Genomic DNA, 12,194 nt, shown 5'->3' on the forward strand with positions numbered 1-12,194 from the left:
GATCAGTTCTCCAGTCTCAGCACTCATCCAGCATCCTCATGGATAAGGATTTGCTGTGTAAAGGCAAACAGCAGCTGGTGCCAGACCACACGGCAGGGACAGCAATAGGAAGACCAGGGACAGCAAGGAGGCAATATTTAGGACGTGGGAGTGGGAAGAAGGAGCAGCAGCAGCTGTGAGTCTGGCTATAAAAAGGTTGGGAGCTGCTGCAATGGGTTCTCTGGGGGGGGTGGTCTCTGTCCTTCTTATTGCTGCTTAATCCTTCTTATTGCTAAATATGTCTTGGGGCTGAGATCACGACAGGTTTGTCCCTGTCACCACCACACTGCAGCAATTCCGTCTTTTTCTGTCCATTTGCCAAGAAAGACAGAAATCAGACCCCAAATTCTTTGACTTGGGGTTCACCAAACCCTCATCATTTAGGGAATAAATGCTTCATGCTCTAAACTGCCCCAATTCCCTATTTTCTCATTGAGGAACATGTGCCTTTTGGAAAGAGAAGATCTTGTCTGATCAGCAGGCTTGGTGCACACATTTTGAGAGGCTCTTGGTTTAGGCCGGGTATGAATAGCTTCTTGGGTGACATGGTCTAGAGTGAGGTGTCCATTTCCAACCCCATGGCATGGGGTTGGAGCTGGATGATCTTGAGGTCCTTTCCAACCCAAACCATTCCATGATTCTATGGTTCTCTCTACTCAGAGGCCAGCTTTATTCCCAACAAACATTTGGAGGCCACAGCGCTGACAGCAGTGTTTGCATGATGCTCTGCCTAACAGAAGAACCCAATGATGGCTGAATTCCCCCACTTCCAACACAGGCATAGCCATGTGCCCAATTGGCTTGAATTCCCTAAAGGCATGGCATAGCCACAAGGAGACACAAGATAATGCTCCCATCTGCCCTCAGAGGCAGAGGCTGGGCTGAACATGCCAATGGAGGAGAGCCCTTCCATGGATACCATCCTCTTGCAGGTCTGCTCATGTCTTTGTCCCTCCAGGCTGCATGTCCTCAGGGCTCAGGAGGGTGGGTACCCACCATACTGCAGGCTTGGCTGAGCCCATACGCGGCGCTGGGAAATGAAACTTCCTAAAGAAATTCACCCTTTGGATGAGGTTGTCCTTACAATCAGGTTGGTGACCACAGGTCCTTGGAGAGGGTTAATTTTGTCTCCTAAGAAGACCTTGAGGTCCACTTAGAAGGGGTTGATGAGGACTTGCGCAAGCGAACTTTGAATACATCCAAGATTACCCCATCTTTACCTTCCTGCTCCAATGTGTGACCCCCTTCATGGTGAGCTGAAAGGTCTCCCCTTCTTGAGGGTTGAATTACCCTTTTCTCCTATGTCCTGTACTCCAAATGCAACCAACTCAATGGTCTACACTGTAGTTGTTCCACTATACCAATGTCTATCTTGTACTGGGAAGCCTAAGCTGGACCCAGTAAGCAGAACAGTGCTTAACAGGGGGGAAACTTCCTGCCCTTGACTGCCTGAGGCTTGTACCCATACAGTTTGTAACACAGTTATCACTCCAACCTATTGCAACTGTGGCAGAACCAAAGAAGGTTTGGGAACATTGTAATGGGAAAATAAAGAGGGATGTATGGGAATTAGCAAACAGGTTATCACCAACTGCTCTTGTCTACTGGCTGCTTGCAACCACACAGGTACTACTGAGACTTAAGGGCGGATGCAGAGCTGTCTTAAAGATGTACCTACCCATCTTCAGCCTGGAGAAGAGAAGGCTTCTTAAGGGGAGACCTTAGAGCAGCTCCAGTGCCTGAAGGGGCTACAGGAAACCTGGAGAGGGGCTTTGGACAAGGGCCTGTAGGGACAGGCCAAGGGGAATGGCTTTAACCTGCCAGAGGGGAGACTGAGATGAGCTCTTAGGCAGAAGCTCTTCCCTGTGAGGGTGCTGAGGCGCTGGCCCAGGGTGCCCAGAGAAGCTGTGGCTGCCCCATCCCTGGCAGTGTTCAAGGCCAGGTTGGACACAGGGGCTTGGAGCAAGCTGCTCTAGTGGAAGGTGTCCCTGCCCATGGCAGGGGTTGGGACTGGATGAGCTTTAAGGTCCTTTCCAACCCAAACCATTCCATGATTCTGTGATTTGCAGGATGGGGCCAAAACTGCCTCAGTTTTAGCTCTTGGAGGGAGAGCAAAAATGGCCCTGTAATGACCAACAGAAAGGTCAAATAAGGGTTTGAGCCTGCACCTCAACATCCCAGGGGTGCACAAGTCAGCAGGTTCCCATAAAGGTCATTGAGCATCGAACACAGCCCAAATACTGCAGGTTTGTGTCTAAAAGCAAATCAGTGGAATAATGATAAGTGGAAGATTGCTTCTGCTGTATGAAATCCATATAGGGGAGACACAAACTTCCACAGAGTTTCCTTCTTTTCATCCAAATCCCAAATTTGTCATCTATTCACCACCCCCCCACCCCACCCCCCTTTTTTTCCCATTTTCCCCCCATTTGAGGCTCTTTTGAAAAAGAAAAGAAATAATCTCCCATTGTACCCTCCCCAGGTGTGTTTCATCACAGAAATCCCAAGAGCTGGACACGAAGAGACCCTTTTATCCCTTGCTATTTCCTGGGATGCAAAGGAAAAGGAGCTCTGCTCCTTTAAGCTAGCAGAAAGCTTCTTTCTATTCAGGTGGAGTCCAGCCTTCCTGGGCTATAAAGTTGCAGGGAGAGGCAGGGCAGCAGCTGTTTGACTTAGATCTTAGCGAGCCTCCAGCCTCATCATGGTAAGAGCATGCCTTGTGTTTGTCTTGGTCTAAACTTAACATAGAGATTGTGTGTTTGCCACTGTACTGAGTTAAACCCCTTGATTTCCTTTCCCCCCTCCCTTCTCTTTTAGCTTGGGAATGTTAATTCCAAACAGCTTGGTTGAATTGCTGATTACCTGATGGGTTATTGAGTCAATGTTTGCTCCTTATAAGGGAAAAGTGAAGGATTTGCTTGGAGAAGAACTGTTTTAAGTGGCCTCTTGCTGCTTTTTCGCTTGGGCTTTGGAGTTCCTGAGGTGGGGGCTGGAAAGCTGGGAAGGTTTTGGCTCTTTAATGCAAGTTGGGGTTTACTTTGTGGGGGGAACCAGTATCTTAACCCAGAACTATGCAGTAAACCGGGGTTTAAAGTCCGATGCTCCTGGCCTTTCTGTTTCCCGGTTTCCCAAAGTTTAACACTTCAATTTTTACTTTACCACAGGGAACTGGTGCAACTTCCACAGACTTTTAGGTTTTTCCTTCCTTAGGAGTGAGCTGCCATGTTGCCTTTGTCTGCTACAAACCCTTGGGATTAGCTGTGAAATGAATGAAGCCCCTTTTCCTTCTAGGTTTTTAGTTGAATCTTTGGTCTAAGGAGTTCACAGCAGTGAAACTGAGCTGGATTAATGTGGTTACCAAACCCCCTTCAACTCTGAGCAGTTCTGGCTGATTTAGCTGCGACTTGTTGTAAAGAACAACGTAACTTACACCTTATTGTGCATGCAAAGAGTCACTTATTGGAAAACCCAATGGTTTCCCTTTGCATGTTGTGAATGGAAGAAAACTTCAAAGTACTTCCCAGCGAGGCAGCGTTTGAACTCCTCCTTTTATCTGCTGACTCCTAGAGTCTGCCTTGGCTAGAAAACGGTTAAACATTTACATTGCATTCCCAATGGGAAAATCAGCTGGACAACAATAGGCAGAGCCTGTAAAATGCAGTTTGTCCTGACGTAAATGTTGGAGAACTGGGATCTCAAAAGAAATCCTTCTGGCACATTAAGGGGGGGGGGGGGGAACCCTGCAGGAAAAGCTGCATTTTCCTCTTTCCAGCAGCCCCCTCTCTTTTCCATCTTAGTTTTCCTCCTCTTTTGTTCCCACTCCTGTGCTCTGGGCTGAAAATTCCAGTGCTCCCTGGAAGCAGGTGCTGGGATATGGAGCTGGGAGAGGACAGTGAGCGGAGCAGCTGTCCCAGCCCGTGCTGGAGAAGCACCCGCAGTGCTGACCCTTGTGAGCTGTGGCAAGGAGCTATTGCAACCATTTGCTGAGAGGGATGGGCAAATGGCAGCCAGCATTTCCCACATAGTGCAAATGTCAACTGGGACAGGGAGGGCTTTAAACACGGCCTCCACACCCAGCAGGATGGGCTCACGCTGGGATTAAGGTGTGGGTAAAGGGGGTTGGTGTCTCTCTGAGGTACCAGAGACACTCATCCAATTGGTGTTTGGTTTTATGGTGGATGATATGGGTGTGCAGTGGCCATTGAGGGCTAAGAAATGTCTTGGCACATCCATGCTTGGAGATAAAGTAAGGAGTTCATAGAATAGTTTGTGTTGGAAGGGACCTTCAAAGCTCATTTGATCCAACCCCTGCAATGAGCAGAGACATCTTCAACTAGACCATGTTGCTCAGAACCACATCCATACTGGCTTGGAACATCCCCATAGATGGTGCATCCACCACCTCTCTGGGCATCCTGGTCTAGGACCTCATCACCATCACTGTAAAGAATTTCTTCTCCATGTGTGGCCTGAATCTCCCCTCTTTTAGTTTAAAACCATCACCCCTTGTCCTATTGCAACAGGCCCTGCTAAAAGGTTGCATTACATCCTTCTGATGGCTGCTGCCACAGGTGGTTGGTGCCCAGGGCTGTCTAGCATTACTCACAGGGCATAGACATTCCAGGGACAGAATCCCTCTGGTGGGATAGTTGTGTAGGGCTGTACTACACACACGAGGTCCTCTCAGCTCTGAGACAACTGGGTTGTCAATGGCATTTGTTATCCCCTGCTCAACATGGGCTGCTTGGAGCAGGGCTTATCTATGGAGACCCCCAGCTCCGGGTAGGTGGTGTGAAATGAGTTGAGACCTGAAGCAAGCTGCCCATCAACACTACAAACAGTGGGACTTGCCATTCCCAGGTGGAATCACCAGCTCCCTTTCATGGTGATCCCTGGGGAAGCAGCACTGCTACATGCCATGCATGGCAGTAATTGGGACTCTCTGCTTTGGATGGGAGCCTCTGTCATCGCTGCAGCACTGCTTTGATCTCAGGATGATGGAAGCAGCAGAGATGCCAATTACCCAGGGAACACACAACCATCAGAGAGTCTCCAGGAGACGCCAGGACCTTCGGTACTGCCCTGGAGTGGGTTAGAAGCTCCTGGAGGATGACCTGGTTACATGAGGACTCCGAGCCTCCCCCCGGGTGTCATCCTGCCCTTGTTCTGGCTCTGGGCAACTGCTTGTTTCCTGCTGTGACTCCCAGCTTGGCTGGGGAATTCCCAAGCTTGGCTTCTCCCTGCTTAGCACACAGGTTGTTTTCTTGGATCCAGGAGCCTGGAGCTGTTGTCTGAGGCCCCATTACTCTGGGACCTGGGGAATTGGCGGCTGCTCCACTCCATGGCAGTTGAGCATGGAGCCACCGCTGCTCAGCTGCTTCCTGCCTCAGTGGGAAGCCCATCACCTCCTTCCTTCCTCCTTCTCCTGTGGGCTGGAAGAGCCCTTCCTAGGAATGCTGTGTGTGCAGCTCAGCTGCATCCAGCTGCCCTGCAGATCACGGCTTGATCCTTCCTCCAACTGCTGGCAGTGGGAGGAAGCTGCCTGTTTCCCTCATCATCTCCAGCAGAGAACCACGGGGGTTAGTGCTAAGTCACAGGATGTCTGAAAACCACCTTAACACATTGTTTCCCATTCCAGAGGGAATGCATTTCCATCCACATCGGGCAGGCTGGCGTGCAGATGGGCAATGCCTGCTGGGAGCTGTACTGCCTTGAGCATGGGATCCAGGCGGATGGGACCATTCCTGGCCCCAAGCAGGTGAAACCTGTGGAACCAAAGGCTGAACAAGTGGATTCTTCTTTCGAGACCTTCTTCTGTGAGACAGCCTCTGGGAAGCATGTGCCCCGGGCAGTTTTCATAGACTTGGAGCCCACTGTGATAGGTAAGAGTGGGGCAACTGTGTATTGTGGTGTCTTTGACTCTTGACCCTTCTTACTTGGGGTTTGTGTTGCTCTTCATGCCAGCTCTCACTCTGCTAAATCTTCACATCTTTATTAAAAATGTCTCCAGCCATCAGAAGGAAATACAGTTTGTGTTTCCAAATGGACCTGGGGGTGACAGACCTATTGTTCTTACTACACTGACTTGCCTTTAGTTGAGCCCTTCTTTAGAGAGAGCTGCTTTCTTGAGCAGGATCTTCAGAGGTGCAAAGTGGAATGAGTTTGTCAGCCTTAGTGGCTCAGGACTGAGTTACACCATCACATGTGGCGTATCTGGTTTTGATGTTACTGGTGAAGCATCTTTGGGCAGATGGGTGCTATACATATCATAGAATCAACTGAGTTGGAAAAGACCTTTAAGATCACTGATTCCAATCTTTACCCCAGCATTAAACCATGTCATTGAGGGCCTCATCTACATGGGTTTTAAACGCCTTCATGGATGGTGAGTCCATCACTTCCTTCTGTTTCAATGCCTGAGCACCCTTTAGGTGAAGAAAGGGTGATCATGGCTCTGTGGAAGTTTGGTCTCTTGCTACTTCAATCTTTCTTCTTCCCTTTCCACCCCCTTTAGTGATCTCTGGGTGTTTGACTGGGTCATGGCATTTTAATTTCAAGTATCTTCTCAAAACCAAGTCCCCTTTTGCTCAAGAAACTGGTGGGAATTATTCCTACCCTTATTCCTAACCACCTGCATCCATCTACCTGCTTCTGCCCTGAGGGCTTCTCCTGAGTGTTTGCTCCTATCTTACACCCAGGATGTGTGACTCATTATTTCATCTAATGAAAGGAATGCAGACTTTTGGTTTGGTTCCACTTCATTTTTAGGCACCTTATTAAGGCATAGAGAACTTAGTGAGCCAGTAGAATATGAAACGTGTCCAACACTGAGACTGAGTGGGTTTAAATACCCCCTGTAGGTGCCTCCAACTTTATTGACTACATGGAACCTAGAGAAACTGCTCCTAATGCCTGTCTTCATAGCATGCCTGAAGCTGGGTCAGATACACTGAGCAGGAATATCAGCTCTGGAGGCATTCTGTCTCCTCTTCAGTAGGCTGTAGAGCAGTGGATGGAGAGGAAACTTCCAGCCACCTCAAGATGCTTTGCAACAAGGAAAAAAGCAGAAGGGTTGGAACTAGATGATTTTAAGGTCCTTTCCAATCCAAACCATTCTATGTGATAACTGTAATCCCACAATAACATTGGAAACATAGGCAGTGTCCTAAATCTCAAAGCTAAATTACATTAGGATCCCAAGGTGGAGGAGGTATAGTAGGACCTTGGACAGGATTATCCTTGCTCCTTCCATTATTCCCAGTCTGAACTAACCATGCCATGACCTTTGTCTGTCATGGGTTCCCGGTAGGTTTGCTGTGTGATTTACTGTCACAGAACCTGTAAATATGTGCTGCTCTTCATGACTGCTCCTCCTTGTGTAGATGAGATCAGGACTGGGACCTACCATGCGCTCTTCCACCCAGAGCAGCTCATCAGTGGCAAAGAAGATGCTGCCAACAACTATGCCCGTGGCCACTACACCATTGGGAAGGAGATTATAGACACTGTCCTCAGCAGAATTCGTAAGATGGTAAGAGAAAAGAGAGTCTTTCCATTAAAGTAACACATCATGGACATGTCCATGGACACCATGGATGACACAGTTACACTTTGGGGATGGGGTAGAAGTCTTCAGAGGAAAAATAAACCCTTTATGTGAGCTCAAAAGATGGCTGCTGCTGTGATTAGCTTTGGTGCTCAGTAAAGCAAGGGGCCATCTAACCTGCTCTAAAAGCAGCTGTCATTGCATATTATGCATGTATGAAGTTACACAACACTAGACTGAAGAGATAGAAGAGGAGGACTTTTGACCACAGGGCAAACACACCCTGGTTGTGCAATTGGAGATATTCTGAATGGACAATTGGTAACAGGGTTGGGAAGATCAAACTCCATATTTGATAAGAGTGAAGCAGGATTGTAGCATACTTGGATGCCTCTCAGTGAGATGTCCTTGGGATGTCTCCTAAGGGTGTAGGACTCACGTACTACCTCAAATCCCCTCTCAGGTGCTGAGCTCTGCATTGAGCTGTTAAGGGAGCAATTTGCCAACTGTTTCCATCTGACCAGACAAAGCTACCTATGGTAGTACCATAGAAATGCAACACTTGATGACCACAGGTATACTTCAGATGCTCAGCAGGGTGATGTACTGAGTGAATTCACTCCGGGGCTTGGGCTCACTCTGGTTACTAAGTGCTCTAAACAGAACTATTGCCATATTATTTGGGATGGTTATTCCAGTTCCTTATTGAGAGAGGTAACTATACATTGTTCTGTTGCAGGCTGACCAGTGCAGCGGCCTCCAAGGGTTCCTGGTGTTCCACAGCTTTGGAGGAGGCACAGGCTCCGGGTTCACCTCCCTCCTCATGGAGAGGCTCTCCGTTGAGTACAGCAAGAAATCCAAGCTGGAGTTCTCTGTGTACCCAGCCCCACAGGTCTCCACAGCAGTGGTGGAGCCCTACAACTCCATCCTCACCACCCACACCACCCTGGAGCACTCGGACTGCTCCTTCATGGTGGACAATGAAGCCATCTACGATATCTGCAACCGCAACCTGGACATCGAGCGTCCCACCTACACCAACCTCAACAGGCTCATTGGGCAGATTGTCTCATCAGTCACTGCCTCGTTGAGATTTAATGGTGCTCTCAATGTTGACCTGATTGAATTCCAAACCAACCTCGTACCCTACCCACGGATACATTTCCCCCTCACCACCTATGCCCCCATCATCTCGGCAGAGAAAGCCTACCATGAGCAGCTCTCGGTGCCAGAGATCACCAACGCTTGCTTTGAGTTCTCCAACCAGATGGTGAAGTGTGACCCACGCCGGGGCAAGTACATGGCGTGCTGCCTGCTGTACCGGGGCGACGTGGTGCCCAAGGACGTCAACGCGGCCATCGCGGCCATCAAAACGCGCCGCTCCATCCAGTTTGTGGACTGGTGCCCCACGGGCTTCAAGGTGGGCATCAACTACCAGCCTCCCACTGTGGTGCCCGGTGGGGACCTGGCCAAGGTGCAGCGCGCTGTGTGCATGCTGAGCAACACCACGGCCATCGCCGAGGCCTGGGCACGCCTGGACCACAAGTTTGACCTGATGTATGCCAAGAGAGCCTTTGTGCACTGGTACGTAGGGGAGGGCATGGAGGAGGGTGAGTTCTCGGAGGCCAGAGAGGACCTGGCTGCCCTGGAGAAGGATTATGAGGAGGTTGGAAGGGACTCGGCTGACGGAGAAGAGGATGAGGCTGATGAGGATGAGTATTAACAAACTGCAGCTTGGTTTTTAATGAAGGCAAACCTCAGATGAAACCAAACCCTCTGTCAGAAGCCTTAAACTAGTCCTGAGTGCCTGGAGGTGCCAAAGGATTGTCCTGAGCCTCAGTGCTACTGTTTGAGGTGTTAAACCTTTCCTGCTTGCATAGTCTACGTGCTCATAGTGCACGGCTGTAGCATGGGTGTCTCGTGCTTTATCACACTGCTGTTGATTGATGAGTGAAGCTGAATAAGTGTCTGACGTTGTGTTGGGGACACATAGGCAGAGGATCCTGGTTCCTAGGCCAGGGGGATGTTGCAAGCTGCCTGCTTTGGCTTGAAATGGCAAACTCTTGCTCTGGCTTTTAATGTAAAAGCACCTTTTAATTAGAAAAGCACCTGTAAACCTCTATGCAACTGCCTTTATTCAAATAAAAAAAGACTTTTTTTTTCTGGGTTTTGCTTTTAGTTCTTTGGATTTAACCCAGGTCTTTGTATCGGGATCTCCCTACTGCATGGGTGTTGCTTTGGGGAGAAAGTGATGATCAGGGTGTGATAAAGCCATCTGTGAGGATCATCAACCATAATGCCTGCTGTGAGGGAAGTGTCCTGTATCCTGCAGGAACTTGATGCGGGAGCTGGATGCTGCTTTTCTCACCTTGTCTGGGAGCAGGCAGGGAATTCCCAGTTTGATTGTGCCTGAGTAAAAAGCAGTGTCCTGGTGGGATTTTGCTTCCTCACATCTATGGTAGAGTTTGGTTGTTCCCTGGGCATTGGGGCAGTGCTGGGGTCTTGCTCAGGGGTTGGTGTGAGCATGAAACCAGCCCCATGTGCATGGGGTAGGAGTTTGCCCTGAGGAGCTGAGCCAGGCCCTGTGATGCCTCAGGAGGAAAAGCAATGAATTGCCTACGATAAGATACGGAAAAGGAGTGTTTGCAATCCTGTGGGATAGGATCATGGCTGGTCCGTGCCACATTGAGTGTCTAGGTTGCATTACACTTTGTGCTTGTTGTATACCATAACCTCCATCCATGCTTTATTTCAATGCTGGGCTCAAAGTGGAGTCAGTCTTTTCCCCAAGGCATCCTCCATGCCGTGTAGCTACAGTTGCCTTCTCCACTGATGGAGGCATGATTCTGGAGGTGGTCTTAAAGTGATGCACTGGGAAAATACAGGCAGGGATAGGAGATGGAAAGAGACCAGAGGATGGTGTCAGCCTGAAAAGCCTGGGTGCTGACAGCATGTATGGGCAGTAGATGGTCCTCAGGAAGATCCCTGTTGGGCTGAAGCCTCCGCTGTGCTCTGGCTGGTCCATCTAGGGATGGTCACTACCTCCTGCCTCATCTGATGGGTCCTCTCATTTGTCTTCAGCTCTGCTAGGGTGATGCAACACACTGACACATCCCAAAGACCTTGGCTCTTCTTATCCACCTTAGGTGGTCACTTTCCATCTCCTGGGTTTCCAGTTGGTTGTCTCCATACCACATCCCTAACACTGACAATAACCCTCCCAGGGGGAACATCAGCTACTCCATTTGCCAGAAATGAGACTATCCAGGGCTCAAAGATGCTCTAAAAGAGCAAAGGTGAGCTCTGGTTCTGTGCTCATAAGTAAACATGCTGAGATGTTTCCAGGCATGGTCTTGAGGGCTGCCCCCTTTCCTGATTGCCACTGGTTCAATCCCCCCAAAGAAGGGAAGGCCAGCAGCTGGGTTGGACACAGGTCAAGCATCATTCCCACTTGGAGCCACAAGCCAAACAGTGTGGCTGAGCAAGGGCAGGAACACAGCTGTGTGCTCCTGCAGCTTGGAAAAGCACCAGCACAGCACTGGGATGATGGAATTGTTACTGGGATCAATCACTCTGGTGCATAGGTCAGCACAGACCTGCTCCTGCCCTCCCATGAATGGAGGGAAGGAAAGGATTTTGCTTGCAGGGAGAGCAATCCTATGGCTTCTGGAGACTTGGCATCTCCAGCTTGATGGCCATAGGCAATGCTTTGGCCTCTCCATGAGCAGTGGAGCCTCCAGCCCCGCACCCAATGCTTCATTGCACAGCTCCAGCTTAGTTTTCCCTACCTGTGTGCTGGAATACCAAAGCTGGTCGTAAAGAAGTTCACTGAAGAGCATCACATGGAGCAACAGGTCTGTGTTTCCATCACATTGCTCCAGCCCATTCATCACCATTCATTCACTGCTCCATTAATGCAATAAGGGTGGATCACAGGGGTCAGGGTGGATTTGCTCATCCTTGTCCTACAGGGAGGAGACTCAAGGTGCCTGCAGAGTTCTGCCACTGACTTCTCATAAGGTCTTGGGCAAGTTCACCCTCCTTGGTTCTATCCAGCATTACTTGCTGCTTCTTGCTTCCATCCCATGGCCTGACACAAGCCAAGAGCCGTGCCTGGAGTGGATGAGGAGATGTTCCTCATCCTCCTGGGGCCAGTGGTGATGAGGATGCTTAGTGGGGGTTGTGGTTCAGCACAGGGCAACGTGGTCTTCACATGGCTGGGGGACAAACTGCTTCAGTCCATCACTTCTGGGCTCAGTTTAGGGCCATCACACAGAGATATGACAGAAAGGAACCATCACAAGCAGATGAGCCTGAAGCCCATGAGCATTCACAAAAATGCCCTGATGGAGCTGCAAGGCTGTTGGGGAGTGGGCAGGAGACGAGCATGTCCCCAGTGGTCCAGCAGCCAGACCTTCCCTGCACTCCCAGCATGGATAAGGGCTACGCAGCAGCTCACACTATACAGCTCTGCACTCAAGCTGTCAGGCACATGAGAAGGTTTAAAATAAGAATGAATACCAATAGTACTTTTCCAAGCAAGAAGTTGACCCTCAAAGAGTGCAGAGTGTTCAGTAGATCCATGGAGATTAAACCTTTCCAGTATCAT

General features: G+C 49.6%; 1 protein-coding gene across 1 annotated transcript; it reads left to right on the forward strand.

The window, feature by feature from the left end:
• Positions 1–5,674: 5,674 nt before the first annotated feature.
• Positions 5,675–9,308, forward strand: TUBAL3 (tubulin alpha like 3; the record flags this gene model as incomplete). Its single annotated transcript, XM_080619564.1, has 3 exons — positions 5,675–5,921; positions 7,422–7,570; positions 8,325–9,308. Exons 1-3 carry the CDS (start codon positions 5,720–5,722, stop codon positions 9,306–9,308), a joined length of 1,335 nt encoding a protein of 444 aa, XP_080475690.1. The 5' UTR covers positions 5,675–5,719.
• Positions 9,309–12,194: the final 2,886 nt, after the last annotated feature.

The sequence above is a fragment of the Psittacula echo genome, assembly GCF_963264785.1.
Source record: "Psittacula echo genome assembly, chromosome: 1".
NCBI classification, from domain to species: domain Eukaryota; kingdom Metazoa; phylum Chordata; class Aves; order Psittaciformes; family Psittacidae; genus Psittacula; species Psittacula echo.